Source organism: Procambarus clarkii, chromosome 46 (genome assembly GCF_040958095.1).
Source record: "Procambarus clarkii isolate CNS0578487 chromosome 46, FALCON_Pclarkii_2.0, whole genome shotgun sequence".
Lineage (NCBI taxonomy): Eukaryota > Metazoa > Arthropoda > Malacostraca > Decapoda > Cambaridae > Procambarus > Procambarus clarkii.
Genome location: NC_091195.1, coordinates 26,346,558 through 26,368,072, shown reverse-complemented (window position 1 = coordinate 26,368,072; position 21,515 = coordinate 26,346,558). Strand labels below are relative to the sequence as shown.

General features: G+C 44.8%; 1 protein-coding gene across 1 annotated transcript in view; it reads right to left on the bottom strand.

Moving 5' to 3' along the window:
• LOC123770570 (uncharacterized) overlaps nucleotides 1–21,515 on the bottom strand; it is a 564,737-nt gene that overhangs the window by 25,207 nt on the left and 518,015 nt on the right. Inside the window, 2 exon segments of the mRNA XM_069301599.1 lie at nucleotides 5,691–5,892; nucleotides 21,206–21,318. Coding sequence (XP_069157700.1) covers nucleotides 5,691–5,892; nucleotides 21,206–21,318 — 315 coding nt within the window.

Below are 21,515 nucleotides of genomic sequence, written 5' to 3'. Positions count from 1 at the left end.
ACGAAGGCGCAGGCGCACCCGAGATCAAAAGTCACGCAGAACCCCATCGAACGGGGAAACATGACAAAAACACCGTCCCAAAAAGCGGGGGAGGAAACATCCACCCACAGGACGGAACCAACCGACTCAAAGGCCAAGGAACCGAGCCCGGGGAGGGGCCGACGTCCAACAGCACGTACGGCGAGTGGGGAGGAAAAACCCCACTCCGCGTAACCACAAGCCCCGCCTAGAGGGGGATAAAACCCCCCACGGGGTCTAACGGGGCCAAGGCCCCCCAAGTCAGCCCCTCCCCAGCCCCGGGAACCTACACGACAGGCCCCGGGGCCGAGCCGTTCCCCCAAAGCCCCGGCCGTACCAGAAAACCGGGGCAGCCGTGAAAACACTAAGGAAGGGAGCCCACTGGCAGACTCATACAACACGGCTGGAGGAACAGGCCCAAATGCCCCCGTCACTACCCCGGAAGGGGAATTCCCCGAGACTGCCCGAGTCTCAACACCACCAAACACCCCGCCCTGAACCTACAGACGGTAAGGAACCGGATGCAGGCAGGAAGGGTGAACCAGGGGAAAAACGAAATACAACGGGGCAGCCCCGGGGCTCCCGGGGAGGAAACCACGAGAACGTTGCCACCACCAAGGCTCAAGTGCAACGCCCCTGCTGCCCGCACCCGCTTTGTTAGCACAACTGGGTAACCGAGCCACAACGAGCAACCAAACTCGCAGGACACCGGGTCGAAGGTGTCACCGACCCCACAGGCAGCAGACGGAGGCAAAACAGAGAGTCACCCAGAGACAAAAGGTGAGAGCAACCCTCAAACTCGCTGGAAGCGAGGGGGGGGCTCTGGGGTCACATCCATCGGACCCGCGCGCCCCCAGGGGTTTCCCAGGGTCCCGAGCGTTTACTTTAAGAGGACTCGCGCTCAGGTAATCCCAGGCAGGGTACTGCTAACCGGCACCCAAGCTACCAAACAACTTTCTAAGAGCTGAACCCCCGGGACGTGTACACTCACGGGGACCTAGCAGGGGGTACCACCAGAAATACTCAGAACACAAGGGACACAAGGGGCAAGAACGAAGGCAGACCCCCCCACCAGGTATATAAACAAAAGAAAAAGAAAACCCCGCAAGAGGACAGCGTACCCAAGCGGAACAGAGCCGGCCGCTATGATTGGTAAAGACAAGCTGCACAGTACCCCGCGCCCCACCAGTGCAAACACTGCCCCTTACTCTAAGGCGAACAAGGGAGACAGAACACCCGAGCACACAAAGAGCGGCCGAAAACCAAGCGGTAAACGGCCAAGCAGGGGCAGGACCCAAGGAACTTGTGGAAGGTGGCCCCAAGCCCCAAGGGCAGTACTTACAGGGCACCTAGGGAAGGGAACCCTAGGCGCATGCAGCCCGAGTACTGAAGAATCACACCCGGCTCACGCACCACCTAGAAAACAGACACCACACTCTAGGTACAGTGCTGAAACAACCACTGGAGCCGGAGCACATAACCATTGCCTATAGCATCAGCCGAAGAACTGATGGGTGGATAGCCGGCGTGGGAGGTCTGGGGCTCCCCCTTCCCCCTCCCGGGGAGGGGGGAGCTGCGCAGACAGCGGCGCGGTGACGTATGACGTCATACTAGTTTCCGTGTTTTCTGTTGAAGAGTTCTATTCACTAGTTCGGCTTAGGTAGCAATTTTCACCAGAATAGGGGTTTGTTTTGGAATGCTTACCTTTCTGGATGCTTGACCCGGTCGATGGCAGACATAGAATGCTTCCAACCACACGGGGGTTTCTATAGGCCATTGCTCCCCTTGCCTCTCTGAGGGGGCCAGGTTCTGGCTCGTGGTCCCCGGTAGGCCCTAGAACTCCATACACATGACTGATGCCAAAGTCTGACATTAGCATATCAGCCGGTAAAGCTCCGGGGAGCCGACGGGGCTCCCCAGAAACACATCAGATAACATTGTTAATAGACTGAATGTAACAAATGGGATTAAAAAAATATTACAGTATTTTGCTTGAAAGGAAATCCACTGAACAGTATTTCAGAAATGCAGCCAACTGTTATTAGTCAGCCTATTTGCTAAAAAACAATATAATGATAACGCTGATGGCAAGAATATTCATACATGGTTATAAAGTGCCAAGAGTTTGATTGGATATTTGAAAAATCAACTGTGGGGTCGGGCACAAAAGGTTACTTGAAACAGTTGACCAACAGGGTTCATTGGCACTTTTTTTTTTTTTTTGAGATATATACAAGAGTTGTTACATTCTTGTAGAGCCACTAGTACGCGTAGCGTTTCGGGCAGGTCCCTGGAATACGATCCCCGCCGCGAAGAATCGTTGTTACAACCAAGTACACATTTTACTGTTGCATTAAACAGAGGCTACAGTTAAGGATTTGCGCCCAGTAAATCCTCCTCAGCCAGGATATGAACCCATGACAAAGCGCTCGCGGAACGCCAGGCGAGTGTTTACCACTGCACCACGGAGACTGTTAGCAGCCATCTGATAGCCTTCATAACGTTCAATGTTACTTGACAAAATGGTGATGTGTGTTGTTAAAGGCTTCAACAAGTGGCCAGAGTAGGAGAAAATATATTTAATTAATTACTGTGCAGTTATTATTCACGAGTAATAAGTGTAAGAATGGTATACCTTCATTTATTTAGTACTCGTCTCCCATGCATTAACCCATCAAATCTATTTTATTATATCTATACAAAAAATTAAATGCAGAGACTTGTGAGCAAAGCATCCCTAGTTTTAGCCACGAGCTATAAACATGAGTCCACTCAGATCACCGTCATAATGCCAGGCCCTATGTGACCGAGCTAATTTGAAAACAGTAACATTTCAAATGGTCATATCTCATAGGCCAGAGGTAAGGTGCACAGTGGAGAACATACTTCAATCCTCTACTGAAGCAAATTACTCATTATGAAAACAAAGATCAACAAATTGAACCCCTAACAATGATTACTGGGACTGCTAAGACAGCTAATTATCGTATTGAAGTTTTATGTTCAAAAAACATAAAAGCACAAAAATAATTCAATTCTTTACAAGCACGATCATCACTAAGTTGGCGGTTCTGGCAAACCGAGGCGAGGATCGGTCGGCCATGCCACCAGGAACCACACGATCGGTCGGCCATACTATCAGGAACCACGTGATCGGTCGGCCATACTATTAAGAACCATGCGATCGGTCGGCCATACTATTAGGAACCATGCGATCGGTCGACCCACACGCGTATCAACAAAGTCGCTAATCGAGGCAAGGGATGTAAGTCAAGTTGCATTTTTTGACAAAATTTACATCATAACTCAAAAAATTCGTAAGTAGGGGAAGTTGTATGTCGAAATGCCACTGTATACCCATAACATGCGACATAATCAGAAGAGCATTAAACTAAAAGACTCAAAAAGCCCCAGGTGTGAATAAAATCCAATCAAAAGTTATAAGGGAACTGCCAGAAGAACTATGCCTACTGCTGAAATTACTTTTCACAAAAATCTTTCGACCAAGGAAAAGTCCCCCATAAATATCACCCCTATTTTAAAAAAACCAGCGTTGAATGTAATGTAATGCCATTTTCTGGGCGAGCCCTGGAGGTTCCCTGGAGCTTATCAGGCTAATGTATGTTATATTAGACCGAGACATTAGCTAAGGAGTTCAGACCTACCAGGGACCAGTGCCAGAACCTGGCCCCTTCAGAGAGGTTTCAGGGAGCAATGGCCCTGGAAAACCCCTTTGTGGTTGAGGTTTTGCTTATCTGCCATCGACCGGGATTTGCACCCAGAAAGGTAGGCATAACAAAACAAACCCCACATGGTAAAAAACTAAAACAAAAAACCGAACAGAGGTAGAAACTCCCTACAATCCCAAGGAAACAAGCAAACAAGCAAACATCACACTTTACTGCCGCGCCAATCGTCCACGCAGCCCTCCCCGTCCCTAGAGGGGGAGGGGGGAGCCCCGGACCTACCGCGCCGGCTGCCTAGCTTCAGTTCATAAGGTAATGTCCTAGGCGGTGTTTGCCTTGTGTGGCATTCACTGCCGTGTGGTGTGTTGTGTTGTGCGGTGGCCAGGAGTACCTCATCAGTGCCGGGGCTGCGTGCGCTTAGTGGCTGACTTCCCTAAGTGCCCTGTGAGTGCTGCACTTGCATGACAGGGTTATCTTCCCTGGGGCGTCTAAACTCTTTTTTAGCTACCCCATCATATGATGAGATGCACAGTCAAAGGATTAACACAGGCAAACCCAGACCATAAAGCAGTAGCTGCATGGAAAGCCTCTAACTGTGAGGTAAAATCTATTAATGCAGAGACCCAGTGAAAACACACCTCGCAGGACTCGCCTACGTGGCAGCATGGTGGAGGTAGAAAGAATGATCAACAACAGGTAGTAAAGACAATGAACACTCCCTCAAACTTAAGAGCGAGGTCAGGTGTGATAGGCCACTCAATAAGGTTCACAACAGAGACCTGTAGGGAATTCAAGAGCCTGAAGGAATATAACCAAGCAGGTACCCTAGGCACTGGGGCCACTCTCCGGAAGAACAGACCAACCGTAGCCTAAGCCATCAAGCTACAGGAGGTGACCACAGCATGCCATGTAAACAGGTATACAAACACTCAATGCACCCAAACACAACCAAAGAATGCCCCCACCCAAGGGGCCCAACCAGAAGAATCCACAATTCCTGAAAAGCCTAAAGCAAGACTTCCAAAGCACACCAGAGAAGAAAAGAAGACTTCCCTGTGTTAGCGGGCACACAGGGAAGAGAACCATGCAGCCAGTAAGGCCAAATGAGCCAAGCCCACTCAATAAACCAGAATCAAAACAAGCACATTAAGCCTACACTAAAACAAGAAACACAAAGCAAATGGCCCCCACAAGACAACCAAGTCCAAGGATGGCCAGCACTTACCTTGAAGCTTTGGGATTTGCCCGCAAGCTGGCATGACCAGAAGCACTAAAATCAGGTGTGAAAACACCAACATCAAAAACAAAACTGACTTGGGAAGTGGGCTGGGAGCTGGGGCTGCGCCATATAGTTGTAGTAATCAGTACTAACAAGTTTCAAGCTCATTTGATTGAATCCCTTGTTCTATGCGACTCATTTGGGAGATGTTTTGCAGTTTTCAAGGCTTCGTTTTCTGTGAACACTCTTGTTGTCTGCAAAAGCTGCGTTGACTTTCTGGAGGATTTTTCTAGTGAGTGGCAGAGTGTAACCTGCTCCCTGCACCTCTTATAAGGGAGCCAGGATCTGGCTCTGGTTCCTGATAGCCCAAACGGAACTTACTGATGTGACCTTTTAGTATGGAGCAACCTCAAGATGATAGCTTCAGGGAGCCACCATGGGGGCTGCCTTCAGAAACTGGGTGTTAACTTAAATCAAAATACAGTATGATGATAATGGCATTATCCAGGTTCTCAGGAAAATAGGTTCAGGGAGCCACCATGGAGGCTCCCTCTAGAAACTGGGTGTTAACTAAAACCAGAATACAGTATGATGATAATTGCATTATCCATGGGTCTTAGTTTATAATGATAACAGCATTCCGGGATAAAGTGAAGTTAATTTTGCATAGCACACTCTTAATAGAATACAAAATTTCTTCAAAATATCACACATTATTTCACAGTGATAATCAATAGGAAACAGCATGGCAGTTTACCGTTCCCCACCTGGCTGTATAATTCAACTGAAGATTCTCCTTTTAGTTGATGACCAGTTAGATAAGTATTGTGTGAAGAAGCAATGTAATAGTTTGACATAGGCATTGTCATGTCATCATCATCAGGCAGTATGCGCTCATCAAGAAAGGCATAATTATCTTCATCCATCATGTATCTTGCAAATCCTTCAAAAGACATAAGCTCCTGTGATCTGTAACAAGAGAAGTTCAAACTACATAAAGTCACAGTTTTATCCAAGCACATGTGAAGCACAGCTGTCCTACACAGGCCAATATTTATTAACCGCTTAATAATTAAAATGAGGATAGTAATATTAACAGGAAAATTGCTGTACTGTATGTGATTAGTGACATTAAAAATATACTGTACTTATATATTTAATATTTTTACTAATATTTTATTTATACAAATTAAATAATAATTATTGTTAACATAGATGGTAAAAACAAAACTATAACATGACTACTATATTTAAATAATAAGGATTTTTCATACAAAAAGTCAGCATTGAATGTAATGTATTTGCATGAGCCCCCATTGGCTCCCTAAACCTATCATCACTGATTAAGTACTGAAACTCTCCCTGGACAGATGTAATAGGACCCATTATCACCACACCAGAAATAAATATATCTGATATCCTCAGAGTCAAACTTAATCTGTGTAAACACTCTATGCAAATTAAGGTACCTAGTCCATGGAACTCGCTTCCTAGTGAATTCAAAAGCTGTCAAACTTTTGCCTCATTTAAAAACAAAAACAAAAAGTACCTAATTTCATCTTCGTAGTTTTCTACACTGAGCTTTAAATTTGCTCTGTATCAAGTGTTACCCAATCTCCCAATCTTTATGTATTTAATCTAAACAACTTTTCCATTGTGTTCATTGCTGTCTTCGTTTATGTGCTAGCCATATGCTGTATTGTGCCTGCTAAGTTTTGTTAAACTACCATTCAAGCTGTCATTGCAATCATTCTGAGCTACCTATGTGCTTTAATATACCTACAATTTTTCTCTCATCTTTTATTTTTTTCATGCTATGTAACTTATCATTTTTATAAATTTTGCAAGTATTTACCTACTTATAAGTTTCTTAGATTAAGGACCTGCCTGAAACGCTGCACATACTGGTGGCTTTACAAGAACGTAATTACTATACTATGTATCCTCACAATCCCAATGTACCTTCTTGTATATATATATAAATAAAAATATATAAATACTACCAAGTGTCATCAGTTGTGTTCTTTCTTTCTGTGCAGAGACCCATCGGCTCCCTAAAGCAATCCAAGCTGACATGTGTAGTATTAGTTTGGGGTCATCAATCATGGGAGTTCTTATGCCTACCGAGCCAGAATCTGATCCCCTCAGAGAGGCACAGGGAGCAATAGTCTATGAGCACTTTTCATATAAAGTATGTCATAATTTCCATCGACCAGGAAGGGGACTCAAAGATAGGCGAAACAAAACAAACCACAAGCTGGTGAAAATTGCGACTTACGTCTAAACAGAGCAAAATTACTCCCCCGCCCAAAAAAAAAGAAAACAAGCAAGCAACATGTCATCCAACTATCACACCTGCTCATTAGTGCCTCCCCCTTCCCCAAAGGGTGGGGAGTAGGAGCCGGTGGCTCACCACCACAGTTCACAACTGATGTGCATGGTGGTCTGCGGTCACCTTTGGCCCCAATTTCCTGTTCTGGATTTTGCCCTGTGTGGCTCTACCAGCAGTGTGTGTGTAATTACCTAAGTGTAGTTACAGGATGAGAGCTACGCTCGTGGTATCCCGTCTTCCCAGCACTCTTTGTCATATAACGCTTTGAAACTACTGACGGTCTTGGCCTCCACCACCTTCTCACTTAACTTGTTCCAACCGTCTACCACTCTATTTGCGAAGGTGAATTTTCTTATATTTCTTCGGCATCTGTGTTTAGCTAGTTTAAATCTATGACCTCTTGTTCTTGAAGTGCCAGGTCTCAGGAAATCTTCCCTGTCGATTTTATCAATTCCTGTTACTATTTTGTATGTAGTGATCATATCACCTCTTTTTCTTCTGTCTTCTAGTTTTGGCATGTTTAATGCTTCTAACCTCTCCTCGTAGCTCTTACCCTTCAGTTCTGGGAGCCACTTAGTAGCATGTCTTTGCACCTTTTCCAGTTTGTTGATGTGCTTCTTAAGATATGGGCACCACACAACAGCTGCATATTCTAGCTTTGGCCTAACAAAAGTCATGAACAATTTCTTTAGTATATCGCCATCCATGTATTTAAATGCAATTCTGAAGTTAGAAAGCATAGCATAGGCTCCTTGCACAATATTCTTTATGTGGTCCTCAGGTGATAGTTTTCTATCTAGAACCACCCCTAGATCTCTTTCTTTATCAGAATTCTTTAAAGATTTCTCACATAATATATAGGTTGTGTGGGGTCTATGTTCTCCTATTCCACATTCCATAACATGACATTTATTAACATTAAATTCCATTTGCCAAGTGGTGCTCCATCTACTTATTTTGTCCAGGTCTTCTTGAAGGGCATGACAATCATCTAAATTTCTTATCCTTCCTATTATCTTAGCATCATCAGCAAACATGTTCATATAATTCTGTATACCAACTGGTAGATCATTTATGTACACAATAAACATCACTGGTGCAAGAACTGAACCCTGTGGTACTCCACTTGTGACATTTCTCCATTCCGATACATTGCCTCTGATTACTGCCCTCATTTTTCTATCAGTCAGAAAATTTTTCATCCATGATAGAAGCTTACCTGTCACCCCTCCAATATTTTCCAGTTTCCAGAACAACCTCTTATGTGGAACTCTGTCGAAAGCCTTTTTTTAGGTCCAGATAGATGCAGTCAACCCAACCATCTCTTTCCTGTAATATCTTTGTGGCTCGATCATAGAAACAGTAAATTCGATACACAGGATCTTCCAGATCGAAAACCATACTGTGTCTGATATTATATCATTTCTCTCTAGGTGTTCTACCCATTTAGTTTTGATTAGTTTTTCCAATACTTTCACTATTACACTTGTCAATGATACAGGTCTATAATTGAGGGGGTCTTCCCTGCTTCCACTTTTGTAGATTGGAACTATGTTAGCCTGTTTCCACACATCTGCTACGATTCCTGTACACAGGGATGCCTGAAAAATCAGGTGAAGTGGAATGCTGAGCTCAGATGCACATTCTCTCAGAACCCATGGTGAAACGCCATCTGGGCCAGCTGCTTTGTTCTTACCGAGCTCCTTGAGCATTTTTTCCACTTCGTCTCTAGACACCTCTATGTGCTCTATGTTGTTCTCTGGAATTCTTATTGCATCTGGTTCCCTAAAGATTTCATTTTGTACAAACACACTTTGGAACTTTTCGTTTAGTGTTTCACACATTTCCTTTTCATCTTCCGTGAATCTATTTCCCATTTTCAACCTCTGAATATTATCCTTTACCTGCAATTTTTTGTTTATGAATTTATAGAATAGACCTGGTTCTGTTTTACATTTGTCTGCAATCCCTTTTTCAAAATTTCTTTCTGCCTCTCTCCTCACTGCCGTGTAGTTGTTTCTCGCATCTTTGTATCGCTGGTATGTTTGGGGGTTCGGCCTCTTCCTGTATTGATTCCATTTTTGTGTCTTTTGGTCTCTAGCCCTCTCGCAATTTCTATTGAACCAATCCTGTTTCCTAGTTCTGCATCTCTGTTTCGGTATAAATTTTTTTGTGCCTTTATTATATATTTCACAAAACTTGACATACATCTCATTCACTTCCTTGCCTAGCATCAAGTCTGTCCAATTATACTCACTAAAAAAATTTCTAAGGTCACCATAATGTCCTCTCCTGAAGTCTGGTTTTTCAACTGCTTCAACCTCCTTATTTTCTTCCAGCTTATAACGCATTGCATACTTTATTCCCAAAAAGACATGGTCACTTTTACCCAAGGGAGGAAGGTACTGAATGTCAAATATCTCTTCCTCCTTCCTGGTAAATATCAAATCTAGCATGGAGGGAACGTCCCCTTCCCTCATCCTCGTAGCTTGTTTAACATGTTGATACAAGAATGTTTCCAGGATGAGGTCTACAAATTTACAGGTCCAAAAATCTTCTGTTTTAGCTTCATATGCTTCCCAGTCTATGGATTTCAAGTTGAAGTCACCGACTATCAACAGTCGTGATCTATCGTTATCCGCTCTCGCTATAATCTCTCTCATTATTGTTATAAGACCTTCACGTTTACTATCTAGCTCCTCCTTTGACCATGTGTGTGGTGTGGTGACCATGTGTCTTATTGTATATGGAACTGTATGTACCTAGGGTGACCTTCCTAGGGAAGATCACCCTAGGCACATACTACATAAGCACCTCTGCATACATAAGTACAACCCTTACGTTTCAGAGTTCTCTTCCCTTGGGTATTCGGAGCTCACTCCCATTTGAGGATTTTGTTGCTAGTTGTCTTCACCCTTGGGGTACATCGGGAGTCTTGTTTTTTTTGGTCTTGCCTCGGGTAGGGAGTATTTTTGGCTGGATGGGGCACACTGCAGCTGGTGCAGTTTGCACACTGTGTGTGTGCAAGTTTCAAGAGTGTTGTGCAAGTTGTTGTGTATCTTTGAATGGTTTGTTTTTCTTGTATGGCATTTTTGCTTTTGTTCACGAAGGTGGTCTGCCTAGATACTTATTAGGCAAGCCTAGGTTGTGTTGATGATCCTCCTCTGTGGCCCCAAGGTTTCACGGCTGCTACTAGTGGTCAATTTGCTTGTTGATAGTCAGGGTTCTACTGGCTAAGCTAGCCTCAGTGCCTGGGGTTCCTGTAGGGCTTACTCTTCCTACAGGCCCTAGAAAACCCAAGTGGGCTCAGGGGTACAATGGATGTGTCTTCCAAGTCCTCTCTTGCCTTGTGTGATGCTGAAGATTGTTCGTCGCTCCTGCCTCTGGGGAATGATCATCTGTCCTGCCTTAGGGGATCCATCCTGCCTCTGCCATGCTGCCTGTTGGGTCGGTGACACCTACAACCCGGAGTCTTGTGGGTCTTGTTCCCCACTTGTGCTTCACTTTACCCCATTCCTTGTCTGATGATCTCAGGGGTCAGGCAGCAGCTGCATTGCATGCTCAATGCTCCTGATTGCAACGAGCCAGGTTGGTTGGCCGGTTGGAGGCCTCGGAGCTGCCCCGGTTGGGTTTCAGGACCAGGATTTGGGGGGCATTGTTCGCTTCGACCTTGGTGCCATCCATGCCCAGTATTTTTTTTTCCTAATGGGCGTGGTTCACCCTGCTCTTCCTTACCCTGCTTGCGGCTCCCAAACATCTGAGGGTTTGGGGGGTCGGGACAAGGTTTCATTTGGGATGAGGCTCGGGTGGCTTTGAGGTTGCCCCTTCCAATGTGGGCATGGAGGTGATTGGCCGGTTTTTCCACCGGGGCTTCTGAGTTGACCTAGCCGACTCCCTTCTTGGAAGCTTTTTCCCTGGACTCTACCTTTTCTTCAGGGGTGGTGGGCGTGAATGAGGGCTCTGCCCCGGGGTCTATGTCGGGGATTTCCGGGGCTTGGGTAATCCGCTTGGAGTGCTTGGGGTCTTTTTTCCCCCCCTGCTTGGGCCCTTGTGACTTTTGAGCAGGGGTTGTTGATGCAGGGGCAGGGGTTTTCGTCCCCTCCTCCCATTTTTAAATTGGTCTTACCATATTTGAAGGTGTGAATTACACACCCTTGTGTTGGGTGTTTTCCATCTTTTGCTTGGATGTTTTGTCCGGGGAAGAGAAAAAAACTTTAGGTATAATTTATTATAAAACGGTTTAGTTCATCATACATTTATTCTTTTCCAGTGCGTTTGGTACCCCCGCTCTCAGGCTCACTGTTTCAATGTTTATACTTTTGGCAAGGATATTGCTCTACGGTTTGAGTTGCCACGACTGGCCGCCAGTGAGGCGATATGGTCTTGGCACACCGTCTCACAGCCATGGTGTGATATTACCCACTCTGCATATGGCTGCCAGACAGTGGACTGTTTATTATCCCTTTACATTCAGTGTTTTTCATTTAGTTAATGTGCTATTGTTCTTACTGGTGACTCAGATGTCCCCCTCTTGTGCGACATGTCTCGCGTGTGGGTTGTGTTTGCTTTGTCAGGGTTGGGGAGGTCTGTGACTTGGTGTGTGCTTTCTCCATCACTGCCGAGGTGTCGTCTGTAGTTCTGGTAAGTTTGTACTCATTTTGTTGCACACTTCTCGTTGCGCTTCAGCTCTTTAGGCTCGCCTCTCACCTGTCCTCCTGCTGAGGAGCACATTCCTAAGCTTTTTGATTTGTGTTTCTTCGTTTGCAGCCGAGGTACAGTGCTGAAACAACTACTGGAGCCGGAGCACACAACCGGTGCTTATAGCATCAGCCGAAGAACTGATGGGTGGATAGCCGGCGTAGGAGGGATGGGCCTTCCCCTTCCCCCCCACCCTGGGGAGGGGGGAGCTGCGCAGACAGCGGCGCGGTGACGTGTGACGTCACACTAGTTTGCTTGTTTTCTGTTGGGGAGTTTATCCACTAGTTCGACTTTTGGTAGCAATTTTAACCAGAATAGGGGTTTGTTTTGGAATGCTTACCTTTCTGGATGCTTGACCCCGGTCGATGGCAGACATAAAATGCTTCCAACCACATGTGGGTATCTATAGGCCATTGCTCCCCTTGCCTCTCTGAGGGGGCCCGGTTCTGGCCGTGGTCCCCGGTAGGCCCTAGACCTCCACACACATTCAGGAGAGGACATTATGGTGACCTTAGAAATTTTTTTAGTGAGTATAATTGGACAGACTTGATGCTAGGCAAGGAAGTGAATGAGATGTATGGCAAGTTTTGTGAAATATATGATAAAGGCACAAAAAAATTTATACCAAAACAGAGATGCAGAACTAGGAAACAGGATTGGTTCAATAGAAATTGCGAGAGGGCTAGAGACCGAAAGACACAAAAATGGAATCAATACAGGAAGAGGCCGAACCCCCAAACATACCAGCGATACAAAGATGCGAGAAACAACTACACGGCAGTGAGGAGAGAGGCAGAAAGAAATTTTGAAAAAGGGATTGCGGACAAATGTAAAACAGAACCAGGTCTATTCTATAAATTCATAAACAACAAATTGCAGGTAAAGGATAATATTCAGAGGTTGAAAATGGGAAATAGATTCACGGAAGATGAAAAGGAAATGTGTGAAACACTAAACGAAAAGTTCCAAAGTGTGTTTGTACAAAATGAAATCTTTAGGGAACCAGATACAATAAGAATTCCAGAGAACAACATAGAACACATAGAGGTGTCTAGAGACGAAGTGGAAAAAATGCTCAAGGAGCTCGGTAAGAACAAAGCAGCTGGCCCAGATGGCGTTTCACCATGGGTTCTGAGAGAATGTGCATCTGAGCTCAGCATTCCACTTCACCTGATCTTTCAGGCATCCCTGTGTACAGGAATCGTAGCAGACGGGTGGAAACAGGCTAACATAGTTCCAATCTACAAAAGTGGCAGCAGGGAAGACCCCCTCAATTATAGACCTGTATCATTGACAAGTGTAATAGTGAAAGTATTGGAAAAACTAATCAAAACTAAATGGGTAGAACACCTAGAGAGAAATGATATAATATCAGACAGACAGTATGGTTTTCGATCTGGAAGATCCTGTGTATCGAATTTACTCAGTTTCTATGATCGAGCCACAGAGATATTACAGGAAAGAGATGGTTGGGTTGACTGCATCTATCTGGACCTAAAAAAGGCTTTCGACAGAGTTCCACATAAGAGGTTGTTCTGGAAACTGGAAAATATTGGAGGGGTGACAGGTAAGCTTCTATCATGGATGAAAAATTTTCTGACTGATAGAAAAATGAGGGCAGTAATCAGAGGCAATGTATCAGAATGGAGAAATGTCACAAGTGGAGTACCACAGGGTTCAGTTCTTGCACCAGTGATGTTTATTGTGTACATAAATGATCTACCAGTTGGTATACAGAATTATATGAACATGTTTGCTGATGATGCTAAGATAATAGGAAGGATAAGAAATTTAGATGACTGTCATGCCCTTCAAGAAGACCTGGACAAAATAAGTATATGGAGCACCACTTGGCAAATGGAATTTAATGTTAATAAATGTCATGTTATGGAATGTGGAATAGGAGAACATAGACCCCACACAACCTATATATTATGTGAGAAATCTTTAAAGAATTCTGATAAAGAAAGAGATCTAGGAGTGGTTCTAGATAGAAAACTATCACCTGAGGACCACATTAAGAATATTGTGCAAGGAGCCTATGCAATGCTTTCTAACTTCAGAATTGCATTTAAATACATGGATGGCGATATACTAAAGAAATTGTTCATGACTTTTGTTAGGCCAAAGCTAGAATATGCAGCTGTTGTGTGGTGCCCATATCTTAAGAAGCACATCAACAAACTGGAAAAGGTGCAAAGACATGCTACTAAGTGGCTCCCAGAACTGAAGGGCAAGAGCTACGAGGAGAGGTTAGAAGCATTAAATATGCCAAAACTAGAAGACAGAAGAAAAAGAGGTGATATGATCACTACGTACAAAATAGTAACAGGAATTGATAAAATCGACAGGGAAGACTTCCTGAGACCTGGAACTTCAAGAACAAGAGGCCATAGATTTAAACTAGCTAAACACAGATGCCGAAGAAATATAAGAAAATTCACCTTCGCAAATAGAGTGGTAGACGGTTGGAACAAGTTAAGTGAGAAGGTGGTGGAGGCCAAGACCGTCAGTAGTTTCAAAGCGTTATATGACAAAGAGTGCTGGGAAGACGGGACACCACGAGCGTAGCTCTCATCCTGTAACTACACTTAGGTAATTACACTTAGGTAATTACACATGAATGATACCAAAGTCTGACATTAGCATATCAGCCTGGTAAAGCTCCGGGGAGCCGACGTGGCAGAAAGTACCTAATTTCATCTTCATAGTTTACTACCTAGGGCTTGAAACTCACACTGTATCTAGTGCTACTCAATCCCCTAATATATGTATGTACCTATGCCATACAACTTTACCATAGTAATCATTCCTATTATCTTACATCACAGTTCTTATATTTAATGCATAGTTTACTGCATTATACCCTGAAATAATCCCCAAATTATGCTACATTGTACCTGTGGATAACTGTTACATTTACTTTAATGTACCTACTAAGCTTGTCAAATTTTGTATTCAATGTATTTTTTATACAGTGGAACCTCAGTACAGTGGTACCTCGAAATACGAGTGTCCCTGAATACGAGTTTTTCGGAATACGAGCAGTATTTGCTCTGAAAATGTGCCTCGTGGTGAAGGTTACCTCGGAAGGCGAGTTTGTTGATACACGTACAGGCCGACCTAGTGCGTGGTGGTACGGCGATTGTCGCCCCTCACCCCTCAGTTTACCAGTGCCTCGCGCCCAGTGACTATCCCACGTCAATTCTTCACCTGGATTTTCAGTGTTTTGTTGGATTTTTGGTCATTTGACCATACAAGTTAATATATATCTCGCCATGGGTCCCAAGAAAGCCAGTGGTAAGGTTTAACCTATGAAAATAGTGCGCCGTTTTGGGCGATTGAGTGGCAACACTGAAAAGTGTATACACTTTTCAGTGTCCTGACATTAATTTTCGATGTACGTATTTCAATTTTGTACCAATGTGTTCGCAATAGAATGTTCTAGAAGAACATAAGTATAAAATGTCACACAAGGATGCGTTAGACCGGCACCAAATAAAAAACTACGTCGATTACACTTGTGTTAACAATACAATGGTCTTACCTCGATGGTGCAATCCTATGCCATTCTCCCAAATAGATTATGCGGTTATTAGAGAAAACGGAAATTTTATGGTGGACATTTTAAAACTATCCCAAAGTCGATTGCATAACAAAGAGTTTATAGAAATATTTTTTCTCGTGACTCGTGAGTGAGTTTGCTGTTCGACCTCAACACAAAAAGTGGTAACGCTCTCGAGGGCCGTGATAACACTAAAGTGTTAAGAAAATGTGTGAAGTATGGAAAAAATTGCAAAGTTTTGTTGAAAAAACTCGCCCAGATAAAGCTGTAGCAGACCGTTGCATTGACCTTTTAAATGACAATGTGATGTCTTACTACAGACAAGTGTTAAAATGTAGGCAATAACAAGTGTCTTTAGACAGATTCTTAGTAAGACAAGCAAGTCTTAGTGGTATGCAGGCAAAATGTTCCAGAGTGTGCACACCAGTGAAGTCCTCACTGCCTGATGTTATAATGGAAGGGGACTCCTCTTCCAAACAGTATCACCTCTTCTCCTCCTCCCTCCTCCTCACCATCTTCCATATGCCAACAGCAGTCATCAGCAAGGTAAGTAATAACTTGAACATAGTTTTGTAGGTTTATTTAGATGAATTAGCAGTCTCCGTGGTGTAGTGGTAAGACACTCGCCTGGCGTTCCGCGAGCACTATGTCATGGGTTCGTATCCTGGCCGGGGAGGATTTACTGGGCGCAATTCCTTAACAGTAGCCTCTGTTTAACGCAACAGTAAAATGTGTACTTGGATGAAAAAACGATTCTTCGCGGCACGGTATCGTATTCCAGGGACCGTAGGATTAAGGACTTGCCCGAAACGCTACGCGTACTAGTGGCTGTACAAGAATGTAACAACTCTTGTATATATCTCGAAAAAAAAAAAAAAAAAAAAAAAATTAGGTATAAAATTTAGTTTAAAGTAGGGTTTTTGGGGTAGTCAGGAACGGATTAATTCATTTCCCATTATTTCTTATGGGGAAATTAGCTTCGGAATACGAGTTTTTGGAATACGAGCTGTCTCCAGGAACGGATTAAACTCTTAAACCGAGGTACCACTGTACTCGTATGCCCCTGTGCTCGTATTTTTTGGTACTCGTACGCAATTTCTCCAAAAAATTTGATTCGGTACTCATTGTTTGCCTCAGTGCTCGGAATTCATTCATACACATCCAGGTCCACGGAGCACATGGCATCGCAGCGAGGTGCACCTCGGTTTACAGCGTCCTGCCGAGGTCACGACTAGGCTTGAATTCTTTGTGAAGAATTTCATTGTTTTGGGGCCATTTTTAATGTCTGAACATGAAAGTAATCATCATATATCAAGCCATGGGTCCCAAGAAATTCAGTGGTAAAGTTTAATCTAAGAGAACAACTGTGAGGATAACCATCTTCTTGAGATGATTTCGGGGTTTTAGTGTCCCCACGGCCTGGTCCTCGACCAGGCCTCCACCCCCAGGAAGCAGCCCCTGACAGGTGACTAACACCTAGGTACCTATTTACTGCTAGGTAACAGGGGCATAGGGTGAAAGAAACTCTGCCCATTGTTTCACGCCGGCGCCCGGGATCGAACCCGGGACCACAGGATCACAAGTCCAGCGTGCTGTCCGCTCGGCCGACCGGCTCCATAGAACACGAGATCATTCGTAAATAGGAAAATGGTATGCAGCCTGTTGAAATTGCTAGATTGTATAGCAAAAGTTTGTCAATGATATGCTCTGTAATTGCTAAGAAAGAGGAAATTATGAATGCTAAAGTGGCAAAAGGTGTAACAACAGTTGCGAAACAAAGAACACAAACACTTGAGGAGGTTGAAAATTTATTATTAATTTGGATAAACAACAAGCAGTTAGCAGGTGATAGCATTTCATAGGCTATCATTTGTGAAAAAGCAAGGATGGTGCATGAATATCTTATAAAGAATACCCCTGGAACAAGTGATGCAGACACGAAAGACTTTAAGGCGAGCAGGGGATGGTTTGAGAAATTTGGAAAGAGAAGTGGCATTCATGGTGTAGTGAGGCATGGGTGAGGGTGCCAGCGCAGACAAACCCACGGCTGAAAGATTTGTTCGCGATTTTAAAGCTTTTGTAGATAGTGAGGGATATATACCACAACAAGTGTTTTGCTGTGACGAGACAGGGCTATTCTGGAAAAAATTGCTGAAGAGGACGTACATTACCCAAGAGGAGACGACATTGCCTGGACACAAGCCTATGAAAAATAGGTTTACTCTTGTGCTGTGTGATAATGCGAGTGGCAATTTGAAAATAAACCTTTGCTTGTGTATCATTCCAAAAATCCAAGGGCTTTAAAAAACATAACGGGCAGAAAAACAAATTGTGTGATGTGGAGGGCTAATAGTACGGCATGGGTGACCAGGCAATATTTTACAGAGTGGGTGAATGAAGTGGTTTGCCATGTCATCAAAAAACATCTGCAGGAGAAAAGTTCACCACTCAAGGCTGTGCTTCTCCTCGACAATGCTCCTGCTCATCCTCCAGGCTTGGAGGACTCATTGTTGGAGGAATTTAGTTGTTATAATAAAGTTCCTTCCTTCCCCACACCACTCCTCTAATTCAGCCTGTGGACCAGAAAATCATTGCCAATTTTAAGAAAAAACTATGTCGGGGCACTTTTCTGGAAATGTGTCCAAGTGATGGTTACCACAAATCTCTGCCTCAAAAAGTTCTGGAAAAACCATTTTCACATTCTGAGTGTTTTAAACCTCATAGACAAAGCCTGGGAAGATGTGACTAAGAACCATGATCTCTGGCTGGAGAAAATTGTGGCCTGAATGTGTTCCAGAACGTGACTGAGGGGTTTGAGCCTGAACCTCAAGTGCCTCTTGTTGAGGAAATTGTTTCTCTGGGCCGGCAATTGGGCTTGGAGTTGGATGGTGCTGATGTGGAAGAGTTGGTGGAAGAACACAGCGAAGAACTGACCACTGATGAACTCCAAGCCCTTCAAAAGGAGCAGCAACAAGAGGCAGCTGAGGAAATTTCTTCAGGGAGGAGGAGGCAGTAGAGGATTTCTTTTCCTCAACACTAAAGAAATGGTGTACAGTATGGGATGAAATGCAAAATTTTGTTGAAAAGGCTCACCCAAGTAAAGCTGCAGCAGGCCGTTGTGTTAACCTTTTTAATGACAATGTGGTGTCTCACCTGACCAACCAAGCATCAATAACCCACGGACCCCTCCGGAAACCCGCCGTCTCATTCTTCGCCAGAAAAAAAGGAGACGGCTGCAAGCAAACAAAATGGACACCTGGACTAGAAGAGCAGAAGCCCCTGCACCGAAGGAGAGCACGAAGTCCCCGACCCGACCTCTAGAGGCCAAAGCCAATAAAAACAATGCTTTCTGAAAGCAGTCATGGACCGAAGGGGCCACCATAAATAGAGAAGAGAGAAAGGAGAACAAGGACCAAGGACAGCTCAGGTGGTGCATGAGCAGGCCGGAGGTGAAAAAATGCAAGAGAAAGCTTACGAAACAGAGCAGAAGTGACATCTACCCTGAATGCAAGCTGGAGTGGCTCAGCCAGCGCCGCACGATATGAGGTGACAGTATTTAGCATAAGATGCCTGTCGTGAAAGAGCCAAGAAAAGAAAGACAAAATAACAATTCGAAACCAAAGACTACCTACAAAGGGAAAAGCTAGAAGTGGGGCTAGAAGGAGAATCCTTCCCCTATAGAACTTTAGCCGAGCCAGAACCCGAAGCAACAACAACCGGGAAAAAGAGGTACAGGAACCCCACATCAACCAGTCCTGCCGAAAAGTGTATCACGACTGCTTCACAGTCAGGAAAGGGTGCTACATAAACAGAGATGCCTCGACCACACTGATGTAAAGAGGTCCACCTCCGAAGACTTGAATGTCTGGCAAAGCCAACTGTAGGAGTCGGCATCGACCCTCAATTCCATGTACAGGGAATGAACTGCAACAGGCCATTCACCAGGACATTGGACATGCCCCTTACGTGAACCGTGCAGAGAGCTAAAGACCCGGGAACTCGGCAGACGAGCCAATCGAAATCACCAGCTCCAAAGAGCCAAGGACCATAGAGAACCCCCCCCCTCCCTGCGGTTTAGGCTATGAACCACTGGAGCGCAATCCAAATGGAGCCAGATCATAGAGCCTCGAGGGAGCCAAATCCAACAAGGCAAAAGCCACACCGCCGTGAACTCCCGCACCATGCTGTGAGCCCGACAGAAGGACTGAGCCCACTGCCCCTGGCCAGCCTCGTGAGTACTGGTCACAAAGGCCTAGCCGAGAGACAAGGCATCTGTGAACACATCAAGCGCGGGCTCCAGAAAGCACCAAGGCACCGAACCCCAAAAAGTGCCAAAAGGAAGCCGGAGATGCAACAACCGATGCAAGGCACCTGGGGGACGAACCCAGCAATCACTTGAGTGGTAGAAGGGATGGCCCCGAAGGAACCAGAACAAACGCCGCAGTCAAACCAAACCCAGCAGGTAAAGGATCATGTCGAAGTTCAGACTCCCAGACAGCTGCTTGAGCAACCTCTGAGTGACCCGCGACCTCCTCAGAAACAACCAACGACGGGACTGCAGCCGGAGCAATGCCGCCTGAGGGAGACAAGAATCCTGTCCAGGAATCCCAGACAAGGCCCAGCTAAATCTGAACCTAAGACATAACTAGATGGGACTAACTTCAGGTGAGCTGGGAAAGAACCAAACCTCTGGCGAGCAGACAAGCGGACTGGCCAAGAGCCCACAACAACCAGTTGTTGAGGAAGGCCAAAACCCGAACACTTACAAGATGCAGACGGGCCACCATGACTCGGGTAAGATGTGTGAAAATGCTAGGTGCCAGATTCAGCCCGACAGGAAGGCAATGAAAGTGGTAAGCCTGCCACCCCGCTACAAAACCTAACCAGTCCCTGAACTCCAGATGAATGGGAACATGCCAATACGTATCCCAGAGGCACCAACCACGAACCCGGCTCCAAGAGAAGCCTGACCTGGGACAGAGTGGTCATCTGAAAAGAGGGGGTAAGGAATCCAATGGTTCAGACAGGATAAATCCAGAATGAAATGAAGAGCCACACAGTCCTGTTTCAGAACTGGAAACAAATGGGAAACCCACTTGAGGGACAAGGTTGTCTTGACTACGTCCAAGTGCACCCACTCAAAGATGACCTGACGAAGCAAAGGGTAAGAAGCCCTGCTAGCCCATCACCGGAGGAGGAGCCGCCCAACGCCAAACCAGGCCAGAAGGCTCAACCTAACGGACCAAGCAAACAGGAGGAGACTGTATCCCAAGAGGGAAGACACATACCCCTGGATGGGTGGGCACATACCCCAGGAGGGAGGGAACGTACCCCAGGGGGGGGGGGGGGGTTCATGTACCCCAGGAGGAGGCATACCCCAGGAGGTGGCATACCCCAGGAGGTGGTACTGTATATATAATGCCACAAAAATATGAGTGTTTTTACTATGTAACTCAACAGTAATCGTTGTATGTATGAATAAAGCAGAGAATATTTCATTTAATAAATATCTGAATACTGTCACTTAGCTATAAGAATATCTATAACTGCTCCTGGTAGTGTCAAGCTATTGGTAAGCCTCTGCTTGGTAATTACTGCTTACAGGTTTTAACATAAATCTTACATACTGTAGAGGCCTAAAACGACCTGAAAATGTTATAATAGATTTTACAAAATCAAAGCTTTACCTCAAAGTTGGATCAGGTTCATGCCTATCCAGCAGGATTCGTAGTTCCTCCTCACTACGAGATTCTCCCTGATGCTCTTCAAGGAACCTTCGCAGTTCTAGCATAGTAATAACCTACAGAATAAAGCACAGAACAGTTTAGTTGCATATTTGACTATAATATTTGGAAAGGTTTTCATAGTTTCCCATTGTCACATACAGAAAGTCAATTAGGCTTATCAAGGACAATCTAGCCAATGACAGACCTTCAATCAGATGTAAACAGTAAGTCGACAATAACTTCTGGGTACCAATTTACTGCTAGGTGGAAA